Source organism: Stegastes partitus, unplaced genomic scaffold (genome assembly GCF_000690725.1).
Source record: "Stegastes partitus isolate 25-593 unplaced genomic scaffold, Stegastes_partitus-1.0.2 Scaffold3631, whole genome shotgun sequence".
NCBI classification, from domain to species: Eukaryota; Metazoa; Chordata; class Actinopteri; family Pomacentridae; genus Stegastes; species Stegastes partitus.
This window is the reverse complement of record NW_007581362.1, coordinates 27,525-46,219: the sequence shown is the minus strand read 5'-3', so window position 1 is coordinate 46,219 and position 18,695 is coordinate 27,525. Positions and strand designations below refer to the sequence as shown.

Here is an 18,695-nt window from a genome sequence, read left to right as displayed (position 1 = left end):
AAAACCGATTGTAAAGTAAGACTTATGTAATGACACAAACACACACAGATTCCCTGGTGTATTCTGTGTTTTCCACTCAAACATTGCCCAAGGATGGCTGAATGTGATGATTGCGACAGACGGACGACGCTCTGTAACATCACAGCTCTTGAAGGCAAACAAACACGGATGCTGGTGCGGCTGTGAAATGTAGCTGATAGAGTGTGACAGGCAGCAACAGTGCCTGCTGGGTAGACAGCGATTCAGTCAACAAAGCTTGGTAAATTCAGAGAGACGGGTCACAGGAAATATGATGTTATGAATGTGTCCTCTAGGGGATTACATCACATTTCAGTTCACCGTGACAGACATGCCTCTAAGAGATGCCTTTAATCAAAGTTACAAACATACCTGTCCTCCAATATACCAGTGAATGTGCGTATTCGGTGTGAGAATGCGTTGCTGCTTGCTGAAGTAGAAGTCAGATGAAAGTGACTCAAGTTACAGCCTCAGCTTTCTCAGCCAGTGCATTACCAATTACATAATGTTTGCCAGAGTCATGTTTGGTGAGAAGCTGTGCTGTCTTATTTACATGTAAACCAGTTTAGCCATAATCTGATTCTGCCTTCACACAAACTCTACACCTGCTGCTGTAGCACGTCTGTCTGGAAGCATTGTTCAAGCCAAGCCAGGCTTACAGTGTAGTGATGTAGGCATAATGGTTGTCTTTAGTTTCAAAACCCTTTCAAAAATGAAGCTGGAAAGAGCTTCACACAGGGCAACAAATTTCAAAGTAGGGCTGCAACTTACATTTTGCTCTTATATTATTTTATCAGTTAATTCACAGTATTGTGAAAAGAGCAGTCATGATTTTTAGAGTCTAAGTAATAAGATATGATCACATGTATCCAAAAACATTCATTTTAGAATCAAGAGCAGCAGTAACTTCTGACATGTTAGAAGCTCGTACCAGAACATGTTTGGTATTTTTCTTAAAAAGCAACTTAAATGCTTAATTTTCTGGCAGTGCGCTGATGGATAATTTACCCAATAATTTTAGCTCTATTACAAATGAACACGAACAAAAAGCAAGCAGAAAAGCTTGCAGCAATATAGGACATAAGGAAAATTGAGACATAACACTAGACTAAACTAAAATATTGTGGGTGGAATTTAAAAAACTGTGCATTAAGCAAATGGAGACAACTTAAGCAAAAACATGTTTAAAAATAATGTAAAGGGTTAATATGACTTTTTAAAAAAAAATACATTTAAATAAAGATACAGATTCAGTTACACAGTTACACTTCAATTTTAAGCCTGAGGATCTAGCTTACAGGATCATAAAGGTATTAAAGGATCAGAAATGGAAAGGCAAGTATGGTATTAAAAGTACTATTGTTGTGTTTGGGTACTTGTGTCGGATACACCAGAGGTCCAAATACTTTGATTCTTAGTACCCAACAATTAAGCTCCAAAAGCTTCCCAAGGGACCTATATTCATGGCAGTTGTGAAGCACAGTTAAAGCTGAAGCTGAGACACCTGGATAATATCAAGAAAGGGATTTTTTCTTAACTTCTCAAAGCTTATTCAAAACAGCAGACATTTTAAGGTGTGGAATGCCCCTTTAATGATTCCCAAACTTGTCTAGGAGTCCGTGTTAGGCAGATGTGAGCTGGTTTCACACAGTTTCCATGAAAAGCCTGCATGGCCTGAGAGATCTGAGCAGTTTGCATCCAATCAGTAGGTTATTGGCTGAGACATGTGTTGCAATGATAAAGATGAAGGTGGTCTCTGTTTTTCTATCATTTCAGGTATTATTTAGACAAGTAAAAGCATGGCTAAACCACTGTTCTATGATGCTCCATATTTAAAGTACTATCAAATATAAAGCAGGCTTTATTAATCCGTGTAAGCAGTAGTTCAACACTTGGTCAGTGCAGTGGTTGTTTAGTATCAAAATGTTAATGTTAAGTCAGCGTTGAGACTGTCTGTGCAGTGACACGCAACTGCTGTCTGGAAATCTGATCGGAAAGAGAAGAAAATGCAGCGAAAGACTTATTTCTCATTTGTATTCATTGGTTTGCATGGACTGTCTGTCCTTGTTCCCTCAGACCTTCCTCTGGTATGAATCCCATCAGCTTTTCACAACAAGTGTCCGTCAGACATACAGAGCTCAAAGAGGAAACCGTCCGAGGCTCATCTGTGGATTTACAGCAGCAGACAAAGCAGCTGAAACAGGGTGACAGAAACACATGTTGAATTTTGCTTTAACTCTGCTGTTTTATATATCTATTATTACACCATTTTGAGCTGGTATGATAAATGCTATTTTCCCAGTTAAACAGAAAAGTGTATGGATGGCATATACCTTGTGTTTTGTTTTCATAAGACACCATATTCAATAAGAAACAGAGACTATAGCGACAACAGAAGCTGTGTGAGGTTGTATTAAAGAACAGTTTGAGCTTAATACTAACATTAACACACTGACATACTTGCAGTATTGGTGCATGCTTGCATGGGAAAAGCTGTGCTAATTAGCTGTAAGTAAGTAAGTAAGTAAGTACCCCCCAGGCTAATGGATTTAGTTGTGATCATAAAACAAAGCATTTCACACTGAAAATGGCGCCAAAACAACAACGATAAAAAACAGTCTGGGATTCTTAGAAGTTGCTACATTTCATCTTGAGAAGGCCATGAAGGCTTCATGACAAGCTGCACAATAGTTGCTAAGACATTCTAAACCAATAATATTAACTTTATTATGGCAGCAGAGGAATGGCCAAAGTCATTAAGATACATCTTCTGGGCACCATGAATGTCTGCACCAACTTTTGTGCCAATTCATCATACAGATGTGGAGATATTTCCATGCACAGGTAGAAGGTTTTAGCTGCTGGGTGTGCTACAGTAAAAAAACGATCAGATCACCAAACTCTTTAGGGGTTCATCCTGTGAATATTTGTAGGTAATGTCAAGACAAACAGAAGCCATTTCATTAAAATCCAAACCAAACCTCATGGTGGCACTAAAGCAAAAGTTTAAAGATCACCAGAGTCAGTCAGTATGTTTCAGTCTGAAACAAAAACCAAAAGACATCAGAATTCTATCAGGAGATTTTATTCATTAAAATTTTAATCAAAGCTTCATCAGCAAAAACAACAACACGAGTGCCTGATAAGAAATATTTACAAAAGGCATTCCATGAAAAAAATATCTTAGGGCATACTGTATTCTCATATTTACAGTGCAAGATCCTGCACAATACTGAATGACACATAAAGAAAGTCGAGCTCACATTTAGATCAGTGTTACGACTGCTGAGATTCAACACATTCAAGGCAAAAAAAAAAAAAATGGAAACAAAACATCTGAAGATAGAAGCTATTGAGTTGGAGAGTTATCATCTGAGGTGAGATACACATCTTATCAGTCGCAGCTTTTACAAAGCTCTTTCAGTGATGGGCAATAATTATCAAAAGCCTCAAAAACAGCACAATTGTCTTTTCATGCTCTGTGATATAGAAGCAAAACACATTCTCTATGAGTTCTAAGTAGCTCTGTGCGGATGTAAAAAAAATTAGCGGTTCTCTCAGTCGTGCATGGCCACAGTCTTGAGTCCAATATTTCCCTATGAGAACCTGCAGCAGGAGTCGCATAGTGTTGTACAACAAAGAGGCTTTGACCTGTCAGGACACACTATGAGCAGCCATATCTGTGAAGATGGAGGAAGATATCGATCTGATGCTCTCTGTGTTGACCACATGCTCCTTAACAGTATGAATCTGCAAAACAGGGAACATTTGGTAGCAACCTAAACTGTGTTTTTCAGGTTTTAATGTAAAATTGTTCACTCTGGCAGATCCACTGAGACATAAAACACTGTAAACGTACCTGTATAACTGCTAAACATGTTGTCAATGTGCGTTAAAAACAGGGAAAACAAGTTGCATGTTGCAGCCCACTGAAGACGATCAGGAGGTGCTGCTTTAATAAAGTTTTCAGATGCATTTTTATTGCTGATTGTTTCATTATAAATACAGAAATAATGTTTGTAAGTGTCCTTAAATGTCGTGGTGTTGTTTCCTGACCATCAGATTAACTCCTGTGGTTGTGAATGTTGTGAAATTATTGTGGAAAGGTCAGAAGATCAGAGTTGGTCATAGTGCGTTGTTGACTTGTATCCCAGGAGAGCGTCCTTTAACCTGCAGACATGGGAGAGAGAGGTGTCCAAGTCAGAGGTCGGTCCGCTATAGTCTTTGAACTCCAGTGACTTGAGTTTAGTCATCACCTAATAGAGAGACGTCTAAGTGGTAAAGGTGGCCATTTTCAGTGGTGGCTAATGACTCAAACTGAAAGAGAAGAAACAGCGGAAAGGTTTGGTCAAAAGGGTTTAAATTACAGCCTCATTCAACCAAATATATTCCTGTTTTCCTTCCTTCAGTAAGGGCCTGACACTCACACCCACTGACAGCACTGTACAGTCCATTCACAGTCTTACACTGTCGTCATCAACACATATGGTGGAGTGTTGTTCACACAGCGTCAAGTAAGAATCACCGGGAACATACCAAACCCGTGACTCTGGCAACAATGATCACAACACAACCTACACTTTCACCTCTGCTCCCTGCAAGCTGAGCTGAAACACACAGTGTGCACAGCAGTGGTCTCACACACAAACCAAACAATGCACAGAAAGTTCATGGAAGAGCTGTTTTCTAAGTGTGTTAATTAGCTGTAATTTTCGTGTAGACATTAAGCTACTTTTGTGTGTTACTGGTAAGATACTAAATGCTCAACGCTAGTACAGTTGTGCCTCGATAATCCGACCCTGAACAATCCAAAAACCTTGCTATCCAACAGGTTTTTAGGAAAAACAAACGGAACCCATGAAAAATAGCCTTAACATATGGACAGCCTTGGATTCCGACTCCAACATGATCTTTTATGTCACAAAAAAGGATAATGTCATATTATCTGACTTAACAATCCAACTGCAGGACTTAACGCTTAATTCAGATTTTTTTGTGAAATCCGATTTTTTTGCAAGTTCGTTCACATGTCCAAATAAATACGACTTGTATGTGATCCCCTCTGTGAACCATAGACTAACTTCATACGACCCAAAAGTGTCCTGCATGCGCAGAATTGGACATGACGACGTCACACGCTGTGAGCGTGCTCAGTGTTTACAGAAGTAAACACGGATGGTGGCGGTGGAGCATATCCGCCACTCCCTCGCCACCGCCACCACCACCACCTCCGATGGTGGAAACAGAACTGGGACCGCTATCCTAAACTGGTATCAGCAGCCAAGTACTACCTGTGCGTTCGTGCCACTTCCACCCTGTCGGGGGGCTCCACCAGGATGGAAGTGCCTCCCGGGATGGAAGTGCCCCCGACGGCACCGAATATTTGGATATTCATCATTAATTGGGCCTGAATATCCAGAGACCAGCAAGTGCTATTCGGACCAGCCCTACTAGTTATGAGAACAACTATGAACAATAAATATTTACAACAAATGCCCCTTCAAGCATCAAGCCCTCCTTGTATCTCGACCTCCGTCTTGACAATCCAACAGCCTTGCTATTTGACATAAAAGAAGGTTTTATATTTAGTGTCTGATTATCAAGTCACGGTTGTAATCGTTTTTTTAATGGACAATGGGTTAAATAGTTATGTGCACATAAAACTCACAGTGACAAACCCACAAAAATGATTGTCCGACTCTATGGAATTCTTTGGAGGATTTAATGTCTTTCAACTCATAATTTTGAATTTGCAGTTCACCATTTTTATTTATTTTTTTGTTCACTCTCACCGCTTTTGTCGGCTTTGCTTCCAGCTGCAGCTGGAAACTGAATGCAGCCTTCCCCCAGCATCAAAATGCAGACAGACAATGTTAACAACTAGCTAGTGGATGTAATGGAGCATTTAGCAGTGAAAGAGAGAATTTTTCCCTCAGGAGTTGGCATGGGCTGCGGCAGCTGAAAGGAGAGTGAATATCGGATTTGCATTCATCAGGTGGACAGAAACATGGCTCCGAATTATACTGTCTGTTTGCTGAATGTGTAAATAACTATCTTAAAATCTTCCCCACAACAGCTTAAGAAAGAAAGTCAGAATAAATGAATGCAGCATTCAGTAAATAATGGTACACTCTTTTTTTTTTCTACCAACTTAATTTAGAGCGGAAGTAAAAGCCTTTGGATTTTGAGAGTCGCGTCAGTGTGCTTCAACTTCTTTCCCATGCAAAAAGATTGGTAGGTTTCAAAATCATTGCGCCGCAGCTACAGCGGAATTTCACAGGTCTGACAAACACAGCACAGCTGCTGCCGTAGATGGCATCACATTGTGCAACCACAGCAGCAGTAACATCACATTTACTTCTGTTTTGAGATCTCTTGTGTAACCTAGTGTGTACTGAGTGCCTCCCTGTTAAATGAAAGCACCCTCTAGCTCTTGCACCGCTTTGGTAATAAAACCCTGAGAAAAAGCAGTGTGTAAATGATGTTGGTCAACAGTTAGTGGAGTGGACCTTGACCTCGCCTTCCCGGCCCTTCCAGTAAAGGAGACTATTCCAGGGTTAAGTTGCATCACACTTCCAATGCATGCCTGTTGTAATCGCTAACAGATGTTAGGAGTGTTTGTGCTTTCAAACAGTACCATGTGTAATTACGAAAGGGTCACAGATCATCAGACACAGCCATACTGAAACCAGCTGGTGCATCACAACAAACAGAGGCTGGCACAAAAAAAGGGGAAACTGTTTGAAATGACAGCGAACCACAGATTTGTGTTGTGTTATTGTGTAACAACCTGCGTGTAATTTGTTAGTTGTAAGACTTGTTGTGTATACTGATAAACATGAAGGTTTTTTTCTTCAGAGTGAGGTCGTTATGAGAAGGTGGCATTCACACCTGCAGGGACATGTCACTGGAAGTTCTTTGCTTTAAATACAAGTTCCCATGCTGTGACACAGTGACTGTTTCGGTTTAGTCATCAGCATTGCCAAACAAGCTCTAAGGGCTCACAGAAAAGGCCACATTAAATAGGGGGTGAATACTGTGTATACGCCTGTAATTCATTTCTTAATGTTTAAACCACCCTAAGTCGTCTGGGATAGACTCCAGCCCCCCGCGACCCTAATGAGGATGAAGATAATGGATGGATGGATGTTAAAACCACATTGCTCACATTGTTCATTTAAAAAAAGTTCTTCCATCATATTGTCACTAAAACTGATAGAAATTGTTTTAAGTGGATGAAAAAAAAATCTGTGAGTTTTCATAAACCAGACAGTATAAAAAGAATACTTACGAAAACTGCAGCTATGTATGTTTTGAGTCCTCTGCAGCTCCACCTGAAACAAACACACCAGCAGACAAAGACATGAGAACACTTACATATTCACTAAACCTTCACTAGTGTCGTAGTAATTATTCAATTTTTCACACTTTATGAAGTAAAAATGACTGTTATAAATGGACATCAGAGATGTTAGCGGCTGTATGTTTACGTCTTACAGAGCAACAGTGACATCTGCTGGGCAAACTCCAAAATGTTACAGTTGGAAAAGTTGAAGGAAAAATCACTCTCTTGGAAGTTTATTAAGTGCACATGCCTAAAAGTAATGAATCAAACACAACAGAGCAGAGATAAGAATCCCCGTTTTTAAACCAATCCTTCTTTGAGGTATTAAATGCTGTAGGGTTGTTGCATTAGACTGCATGAGTTAAAGTTTAACTGTGTGTATTGGTGACTGACTTTATTGATCCCATTTCTTAATATTCTTTTACGTTTTTGAGTTGTTTTTGGGTAGTTGATTTTTGTTTGGTCACAGAAACCTACCATCTTTTTTCATCCATTGGTCCAACTCTTCCATTTCCAGTTCGAGTACAGAGGGCACGTCTTCTTCAAACATTGGCCTGGAAGACACAAACAGGCCAGAGAGTCACGTCAGGGAACTAGTTTAAATGTTTCAGGCACTGTCTTCATTCTGTTGCTGATAGCAGTTACTCATCAGTGGGGCGGGAAATTAGTCAGATCTTTCGCTTGGGTAAAGGAACCAATACAATCATGCAAAAATACTCCATTACAAGTAAAAGTTAGGCATGAAAACTCTACTTAATTAAAAGTACATGTATGAGTATTGACAGCAAAATGTAGATACATGTTAAAAGTTCTGGGTTGGTCCCTCTGACTGACATATTATGACACCATTAGATTAGTCATAGTGAAGCATCAGTGTGTCAGCAGCACGTCACTCTGTAGCTGCTGCAGGTGGAACTAGTTTGATCTACTTCCTGTACAGTTGTATCTACAAAGATGGCAGATAAACATGAGGTGTCATCAGATGTTTAATGAGGGAACACAGAGGAAAAAACACTGACCTGAAGCACATAAACATAACATGCTTTCACCTTTCTGTAAATACTGATGGACATATTTTACCTTCTGCTATTTAAAGTTAGCTGTTTTGTTGATTTTTTTTGCTGCTAATTGCTGTTAAGTTAGCCGTTAGCTAATGTGCCACTTATACTTATTGAATTTCCCTTCTGGGATAAATAAAGTATTTTTTCATTTCATACATTTGCTAACTGTTAGCTAATTTACTGTTGGCTAACAGTTTTAGCTCTTTTTGCTTTTACTCTTGCAGATTTAATGTGTAGGTTTACTTGATTGATTACTGTGCTGCACACAATATGGCGACTTAATGTTATTCTGGCTTAGTTTTCTTCTTCTTGGCATGAATGTATTAGCATTGATGTAGCTAATCTGGCAGCTTTGTGAGCTCCCTCTCCTTGTTACTGTGCTAATTAATTTTTACAATGCCTTTGGTCTAACACTTGTTTAATGGTATATCTCATCTTCTCTGGTGTGTAATTCCATTAATATTTGTTGCCCTTTTATTCACTGCTGTTTTCACTCCTGCTTCCAGTAAAAACCCTCAAAGGCCATCTGATGTCGTTAGCCTTTCATGCTCAGTATGTGCACTGAATAAAAGTATAACCGCAGCATGTAGCCTAATGTTTTATTAAATTCTGTCCATCCGTTTAAACACAGGAGAATAAAACGTTGTTGTTCCAATGCACTGCATTTCTACAACACAATGGACGTCATGAAACAACCAAGAACGACTTCAGTGGAAAAAAATGATTAAGATCGGAGTCACAGATCAGAAACCACAAGTTCGAAATGAGTCACACGTCTGTCGCATAATGTTGTCGATGGTGCTGGGGAAATGTTGTGCAACTCTTTCTGAAGGGCTTATTGGCAAAGTTACGACAGACATTTTGGGGGTCAGGTTCACCCTGTCGGACACGTTCATCCAGAGCTATCTGACGCGTTTTCTTTGATGACAAATGGAGGAGTTGTGGACGTTCAAGTTCCTGTTTATGGTCTTATCTGACATGCCAGCATGCAACAGCTCATTCTCGTTTTTCTCTTGTCATCTGTGTCATTGGAGTAAAGCTGCATTTTAAGGTGGTAGTGACTGGTCGAACAAGAGTCTGTGTACTGGTCCCACTATCTGATCAGTGTCCTTCAAATCCAAACCTGACCACAGTCACCTGTTGAACATCTCAAAAGATTTTTGTGCACAAATGACGAGATTAACTTATTTGCAACAAAAATGTGATTTTTACATTTTCTTTATGAGTCGGAAAACAAGATCGTTTGTAATGCTGCACTCGTTTTTGTTCAGCAAAGGGAACATATGAGTAATGCTTGAAATGTGACTTCTGCTTTCAGTAGCAGAGACAATATAGATGAAAAACAGATGACAACACAACACCTGACAGGGAACAGGAAATTGCACACTGAGAATAAACTCTGACAAAACACTGGGCCCTAAGATAACACAGATTTCTTCTAGCTGTCTTTAAATTTATTCATACCCTCCCATAGAAGAAGACTGTCACTGAAATAAGTTGAAATTGACAAAAGTAATAATAAATGAAAATTCAATTAAAATCATGACATTGCTTCAACAGAAATATAAATAAATAAATAAATAAATACAAGCAAACAAGCATGATGGGACCCAAAAACTAATATTTTGTATTTTGAGCCAATCACTGCAATCAAGTGTTTTCTGTAACTCTCAATCAGACTTCTGCACCTGTTGACAGGTGTTTCATTTTGGTCCACTGCTCATCAGCGAAGTGTTCTAATTTGTCCGAGACAGTTTTGCTTTTTTGTTTGTTTAAATTGTTCATTGCGACCACAATTCAAAAGCAATGTCTTATTTCACTAAATTATAATTTTGCATTTTTTTAAAAAATGTATTATTACTTTGTTCAGCTTCTAGTTATCGGAGTGACGATTGTGAATTTTGCCTTTTCTTTAAGGGAGGGGAATGAATAAATTTGACTGTACATGACTGCCAACAGTCCTTCAACTTAGCAGCTACGGAAAAGACAGTTTGATTAAATTGTCAGCACTTACATTGGCACCTTCTCTGTGCTGGATCCATCCAAATATGGATCTTCTTTACTGAGCTCTGTCAGGAGAGAACAGGTGGAAGGTCTACTGAACACGGTGGAATTCAAACAGCACTACAGTAATTAAATGCGGACCATCTGTAGTTCAAAACATCCAGTAGATAAATGTGTCAAGCTGTAATGTTGATATCAAGAGCAGACAGGGATAAAGAGTTGATTGGTGAGTTTTTTATATGAACTAAATGTGTTAGAAGTGGATGTCAAACTTAAAACTTTGGCTTCTATTTAAAAAAAAAAAAAACCTAAACTAAATGAACTCTAGTGGTATTAAACCACACAGAAATTTTAGTGTTGTCAGTAAAAATGTTAGATACATAATAATTAGATTGCATACTTTTAACACCCTTATACCACAATGTGCACTTGGATTCAGAGTTATGTGGAAAAATATCTTTTTTTTTTTTTGGTGAGATGAGAGAACTGATTCTTTAAAGTGTTGCCTCCTGTGATGGTCACACCTTGATTTCTCGCTTTTTTGTTCCACCTGCGGTTGATGAAAATACCACAAACTATCATGCCGATGATTACGACTACCAGCACCACAGGAATCAGGATGATGATGGGATTCAAACCCTCCTCGTCCTCTGACTCAGCGGTCCAGTCTGTAACGTTGGAGTACTCTGTAGTTACCAGTGGAACATCTGTGGAAGCAGAGCAGCTCATCAGTCATTGATTCAAACAGGCTCCGATGAGATTTGGTGCTTATGTGATTCTTCATGTCTGTCTTTTCACAGATGAAGACGATTACATTTCATTTCACGTATCCCAGTGATTACAACAAGCATAAAGGTGCTGATGTATGCATTTGGTCTGACGTACCACTGTATGTTTCGTCTCCAGAGTGGTCTACTGTGTTCTCTTCAGCTGCAATAAACAAGATATCATGAGGTGGTTTTCTATGTGGTGCCAGGAAGTGACTGAGCAGAAAAAAAGCTTTAAAAGTCTAAAGGTGGAGACACAAACATTTCTAATGCAGAAGAAAACCTGTTGTGGCCTCACCTGGGTCTGAACCTTCGGTTTCTGTGGGTGAGGGATCTGTTGCTGAAATAGAATCACAGACAGTTGAGAACAACAGAAAAAAAAAAAGAATTTACAATTACAGCAAGTAATTCTCACGAGTTTTGACTTGTCAGCTCATTAGACATGGCCAAAAGTATGCGGACACCCAAACACATCGCAGATTACTGTGGTTTTTGAACATCTCCTTCCAAAAACAAGAATATATAAAATATGCTACTGTGACAGCTTCCACTCCTGGGTGGTCCCTTCACAGGTTTTTATTTCTAAAAAAAAAACAACAACAACAACAACAACTAACAAATGATAATTAAAAAGAAAAACAGGCAAGCTTAAATGTATGACAGAAGTGCTTTTCCTACCAGATCATTTGCTGAAGTAAAAGTTTTAGTACATTATTCTAAAACATGGATTACAAGTAGAACTCCTGCTCTCAAAAAGAGAACAATGTGTACTTCGTTCATCAAAAGTGACAGTATTCTTTCTGCAGGAAATGTGTCCCTTTGACATTATTAGATATGTGTGCAAGAAGCATTTTATTGTTGTAGCTACTCAGAGCAGAGCCACTCTCAGCTGTACAGTTAACTAACTCGGGTTTATGCGCCTATTAAAGGGTCACAAGATACATCTGAGGGGTTATGAGATAATGAACGGGAGAGAACAGAAGAACAAAATAACTTCAAGGCCATTTCCTTCATGTTATTTAAATTGTTTATCTGGAGATTTGTTTGTTCTGGAGACAATTCTGAAATACTTTTGGATAACAATAAAATGGATAAAAATAAAATAAATAAATGGAAAAAAAATGAATAAAAATGGGTAAAAATCTGCACATTTGAACATTTTGTGGTTTTTTGGAATCACAAAAAATAAAATGAAGTCAAAATATTGATAAAAGCAGTTGATACTGAGTTATAACCTGTGACTTGTTGATCACAAGCTCACTTGGAAATCTCTCGTACTTTCCTTGAAGTCAAAACTGTGAGAATGTATTGCAAACAAAGCAAAGCACACGGTGGAGAACCTTAAGTGTTGTATTGAAGTGTGACAATGCATAAGTGTTGGCACATTTATTGCTATTCCTCTGGCTTATTTATTATAGTGTCGATTTGTGGCACTAGCTTGTCCTGCAGCTTTGAGAAAACCCATACAACTTACACATCAAAATGTGCAGCTTGATTGGGAACGATGTGCTATGTCTTTTAGTAGTGATCTTTTGTATGGTTTTTATGAAATTTATTAAAAATTCCCATTGAAATGAATGGCAAGTTGTCCAGACAACTGCCAAAACCCAGCCATATTTGGAACCCTGTAGCTCCGGCATATTTTACAGTAGAAACTTTATCCAAAGTTTAAACAGGTCAGGGGGTTTAAAAGCTATTCGTCTAAACCAGAGTTTTATTGTCTTTAACTGTTTTAACGCAGTCGCAGTTTAGGTTTCATGAATTTTTTGGGGAAACTCTGAATTTTCTTACAGCAATAGTGGCTGATGTCACATTTAACTCCTTTGTAGACTCACACTAACTGTCTGAACATCGGTACCTACTACCTAACTATGCATTTTGTATCTATCTATTATGCACTAAAACACTGATCAATTTTGTTACAAATCGCACTGACAATAAAGATATTCTATTGTATTCTATTTTATTCTCCTTCACTGAAAAGGCGGGAATCACCACAGCAACCAGGGACTGAGAGGTGATTGGCTAACTGATACTGGCCTAAGAAAGGACTCCAAACATGGCTGCCTCATTCAGCAATGTATATTGTCATAGTGACTCTATCAGCAGCACGTATCTAGCAGCAGCTTCAAGGAAAATCAACACAGCTTTTACTTATGATACTAACAAAGCCTTGATACATGTTCGAACATGTTCCACACCAATATTCATCCAATATAATCCCATCATATCCAATATCCATAAGCCATGCAGTGTTCAGTCTATATCTGTTATAATCAAGGAGGATTTCAGGGAAACACATACATAAACATGGTCTAACATCTGATGTCAGCAACATACGAAAAGGCAGACCATATAACTAGATTAATTACATTTCCCCGTGTTTCCTGTCTCCTTATACTCTGAACCACTGCATCAAATAATGTAAGAAAAAATAGCAAAAAACTAAAGAATGAAAGAAACAAATGGTCAAAACAGTCGTTCTTTGCCAATAAATGTATCATTTTTAGCTTCTGAGACACTTTCTGAGCCTTTTTTATGCTTTAAAACTGGATATTGTGTGTATTGCCCTATTTTTATTGCATCTATTGTAATGCTGTTTGTATCGTGACCAAACGCAAATAAAAGGCCGTTTTAATCTCACCCAGACTTTTACTTGGTTAAGTAAAAAAAGCAAAACGACATTTTCTGAGATGGATCTAAGGAGTCTATAGACCCACTCATGAAAACACTTAACATAATACATTGAATATGACTACACATCAGTCCATATACTTCTGGCCACATGGTGAACTATATTTCTGGAATGTGCTTTATTATTCACGCCTCACCTGGAATTTCAGTAGCTGCGTCATCTACTGCTTCAGGGTCTGACACCTCGTCTTCTGTCCCAGTTTCAGGCTCTGCACCCTCATCTTCGTCGCAAAGCACTGCAATTAAAAACCTCTTATTACTTTATGTCACAGCACTGTCACATCATTGAAAAGGAGAGTGAAACCTAAAGGTAAAACTTAAGCAGTGCTTATATTATGAGTGAAACGTGCAACCTCTCACGTGCAAATGAAGGTTGTTATTTCAAAAACAACATCAGCGTCGTAAAACAAAAAAATGAGTCAGATCACATGGGACTTCTGTCTTTACGATTTCATTAACGGTTGCAACAAAAATCTAAACTATTGCAAAACTCCTGTACAGGACAGAGGAGGTGGAGATGTAGCCGTTTGTTCCCGGCAGAGGTTTGTCAATTTGTGAAAGGTTTCCCTTCGTCAGAGAATATTTCTTTTGCTTGAGAAAAATTCTCAATTTCACATAAAACAGAAATACCGATGTTACTTTGAAATATGCTAAAGTCTAACTGTGACATTGTTACGACCAGTCGTTACTTTTAAAAGCTGAAAAGCTTGGAAATGCAGGAGGAGTCAAGTTTCTAAACATGGCATAGTTTGAACCAAAAGCGGATTAAAGTTACTCAAACAAAAATGGAACTAACATTTTAACACTCCTTAAGGCCAACAATGTAATCTGTCTGCTGTTTCTGGTGTTATTTGATTATCTATAAAAGTAACAAAAGTTCTTCAGATTTCTTGGTGTCAGTAATAAATGCGCTTTGCTTTCCATCACAAAGTAACACTTGTTGTTCCAAAGTTAGAAAAGTACACAGAAGAACAAAAGCGAGAGCAGGGAGGAGACAGGACAGTGCAGAGAGCTGCTTCGCCTCAATTCGGTGAGTTGAGAAGCTACAGTTCCTGGTCGTACCTGTGCCAGTCAGAGAGGTCAGCAGCAGCAGCAGCAGCAGCAGAGGGGTCTTCAGCCACGGGCCTCTCATGTTACCAGGCCAAGAGGCAGACATAGTGCCATTGTGTGCCCGCTTCCTTCTGTTCTGTCACAGCATCACACTTCCTGATCTGACTTAACATGTTAACTGGAAGGAAAAGAAAAAAAGAGACTCTCTCTCTCTCTCTCTCTCTCTCTCTCTCTCCCTCACATACACACCCTCCGACTCCCTCAGATAACTCACTCGGATGTGATGCAATCAGCTGTGTGCTTGTAGCCACAAGTCTGACGGCTCCTCTGCTGCAGTACAATCACATTCCTGCTGGTTAGGTATGCAGCCCTACAGAGTAAGGGGGAAGCTGAACAAACTTTAAGCAACGAAAAAACTGTTTGTGCGAGCTCGCTGAGTGCCAGCTGGTCGGGTATCTCCTGAGAAAACGCGTCACCTGACTACAACATAAAATAACCTGTTTCCAGAGTTGTATATTTGCTGTGTTTTTCTTGTTGATCTCTCTGTTGATGTGAGCTACAGATCATGCATCTAGCGGTCATGCTGCTATGATTATCTATGGACTGTGGCAGGCAGCTGGCCTACTTTCATAAAACCACAGTTTTCGTCCTCATCCGGAGATGTTAATATGTTTCAACACGATGGTGAGGGTTTGTGGTTGTTATCAACTGTGTCGATCATCAGTACATCTATGACGGTGCAGAAAGATGTATACTGCAGTGTTTCTTTTGAATTCCGGGGCTTTTACCAGCTTAAAGGAAGATGACTCATAGATGAGAAATATGATTAAAGTAACCCACGGCTGCACAGTAGAACCGAAATATTAGGATTATATCTAAAACAAGTGCACTGCTAGCAAACCTGTAAAGTTGTTTTTCAGTATTTTGAGCCAAATGCACCGTTAGAATGATAACATGCAGGTGCAGCTTTTACTATGTTCACTGTCTTAGTTTAGTAAGTTGGCATGCTAACATTTTCAAACAGGATCAACTTTATTAGCCAAGTATTCAAGTGTGTGCACATGCAAGGAATTTCCATCCATTATTTATACACCGCTTGATCCTCACTAGGGTCGTGGGGGGCTGGAGTCTATCCCAGCTGACTTAGGGTGAAGGCAGGGGACACCCTGGACAGGTCACCAGTCTGTCACAGGGCTACACTTAGAGACAGACAACCAAGCACACTCACATTCACACCTACAGACAATTTAGAATCACCAATTAACCTCAACATGTTTTTGGACTGTGTGGGAGGAAGCTGGAGAACCCGGAGAGAACCCACGCTGCACGGGGAGAAAATGCAAACACGCAGAAAGATGTAACTGATGGATGGATGATAAATCATGGTCAATTTCATTTGGCCTTTTTGACAAATAAATTTCCCGAAAAGACTCTTTTGAGCCAAAGTGAATTCAATTGACTGTTGAAAAGCTATTAAGGACGAAACCTCAAAGGAGGCGTGAATACTTTTTAGAGGCTCTATACGTGGGGTAGATGGATGTTGGGGCAATCGAGTTGAGAGCAATGTTGGTGGCATGAAAATACTAAGAGGTAAGTAATACACCATACATACTTTAGCTCAGAGTTAGGGAGTCAAGGGTTAGAGTTGCAGTGGATGTTCAGTTATTTCACGAGTACAGCTGTTAGTTTTAAAGGCAACCAATTTACAAGACAAACTGGACATGTCAAGGGCTGTAGATAAACCGTCCAAGGATCTACAGGGTTATTAGAGCTGATTATGATTTTGTGCATGTATAATGTACGTATACAAACTGTGAAAAAAGTTTTAAGAAGTATTTCTCCTTCATTTACACAGAAAACTGGTTCTATTGCATAAACTTCTAAATGCAACAAAACAACTATCAAAAGCTTACATAACGTATTTTTTAGGGGGAAAGAATGATAAAAATGTAAATGTTAAGAGCATGATCGCATTTTGTGACATCAGACTGACATAATAACATTAATAGGAACAGACTTAAAACTCTTTGTACTGGGAAAGCCCAAACTAAATTGCATCTTTCTAAAGAGTCGGCTGTTTGATAAAACTCACGTGGGAGGGGAGGAGCCGGTTTATAAAGTTTATATCTGCAACCGTTCACTCTACCTCAAAAGATTTCATTCATCTACCAAAGTCATACGATCTGAGTCTCTCTGTGAAACTCTTCAGAAGAGGTACATTTGATGTCATACAATGAGCTTGATGTGTTCTTGTACCTATTTTTTGGGATATTTATTTGTACTTTATTTTGGTTTTTCCATTGTGTGCTACCTTGTAATCCTTTTCCAATACATTGATTTCACAGTATTTTTTTTTTTATAGTTTACATTAACTAAACACGACAACCTTTTAGAAAAGACAGAAGTTAAATTTATGTGCTGGTTGGTGCCACACATCATGTTTCAGATGTCTGTGAGCAGTTCCACTAAAAGGATATTTCAAAATGTCATCCAAATGTCTCGCATAGCTTTAATGATGTGACACATTTGGACTGTGAGTTATAGAACAGATTTTGCCTCCAAATGGTCAATTAGAGAACATCGCAAAAAGAGAATTTGTGGAGCAGAACTTTGTTCCTTCTTTCTTCTCCCATTAATCATCTCATGACCAGATTTAACTTGTCGAAGCTTGGAAACACTCGACTTAACTGTAAAGTGAAGCAGTAAAAACGAGCTCTACCTCAAGCAGCTACAGCGTTAAACTGCTGTCTACGCATTGATGCATCGCTGTTCACAATCTAATAAAAGAACAAAAATCTGTCTCCATGGACGCATTGAGGCTTTAGAGACACTTTAGCTGCTTTTAAAATGCTGGCATGGCAGACGCTCAGAGGCCTGTTCTCTGCCCCATATCTGAGCTTTGTAACACATAAACCAAGCAAAGCCTGCGGTGCAGGAGGAGCCTGACTGGTCTCAACTGGCCCCGTTGAGGCAGCTTCAACTGGACTGATGAGTATTGTCGTCTCACTGCACCCGTGGACATGATCATCTTTCAGTAAACTGTGTTCTGTTTTCATCTCATTTGTCTGTTTCACCTTTAACTCACTGAATATCTAATCATAGATCATATGGAGTTTGTACAACACTTTGTAATCAGTGTTAAAAATGAAGTGATATTGTGTATTTGTTCAGCTTAAATAAAACCACATACAAACACAGCAGTAGTTTAAAATGCATACATTAAAACTGCCCTCTGTTTATTTTCACTAAATAAATCATTGCATAATCTGCTCTGTTTTCACAAAGAAACAATCTGAAGTCGTAAGTAATTCAAAAGGACGCTTTGTTGTTGTTTTTTTTATTTAAAAAAAGGTCTTTAAAAAAAAGTTGTTGTGTGACGTCGCATTTTGACAAAAGTGTGTACCTCATTTTTTATCATTTGCTCACTGTTTTTGAATTGTCTCAAAATATTTAATGCTTAGTAAAGTGGGGTATGGTCTTATCAAATTTAAATAATTCGAATATCAACATAATCAGAACACAAGATAGATGAACCATTTTTGAGGGTAATTACATCAGGACACATTACAACTTTGTAATAAAACTAAATATTTAATGTAAAAATAAAAAGGGGGGCGTCTACCACCACGGCCTGAGGTTAAATTTTACCTCAATAGTCACTTTGATTAATATAAATTTGCTACTTATTCCTAATATTGTCTTTATGTTTACATTTATTTATTTATTTATTTATTATTGGTCTTGCGACATCAGACA

The 18,695-nt window shown here is 38.7% G+C and overlaps 1 protein-coding gene across 2 annotated transcripts; it reads right to left on the bottom strand.

The window, feature by feature from the left end:
• Positions 1 to 3,128: 3,128 nt before the first annotated feature.
• Positions 3,129 to 15,137, bottom strand: tmem154 (transmembrane protein 154). 2 transcript variants are annotated; one of them, XM_008306215.1, is made up of 9 exons: positions 14,952 to 15,136; positions 14,027 to 14,125; positions 11,494 to 11,535; positions 11,314 to 11,358; positions 10,953 to 11,135; positions 10,439 to 10,493; positions 7,841 to 7,917; positions 7,310 to 7,352; positions 3,129 to 4,188 (listed from the first exon to the last, which is right to left on the bottom strand). In XM_008306215.1, exons 1-8 carry the CDS (start codon positions 15,043 to 15,045, stop codon positions 7,321 to 7,323), a joined length of 627 nt encoding a protein of 208 aa, XP_008304437.1. In that variant the 5' UTR covers positions 15,046 to 15,136; the 3' UTR covers positions 3,129 to 4,188; positions 7,310 to 7,320. The 2 variants fall into 2 exon arrangements, with proteins under 2 accessions (XP_008304437.1, XP_008304438.1); XM_008306216.1 differs by lacking the exon at positions 3,129 to 4,188 and adding an exon at positions 4,195 to 4,335 and having other exon boundaries at positions 14,952 to 15,137.
• Between the last annotated feature and the right edge of the window lie 3,558 nt (positions 15,138 to 18,695).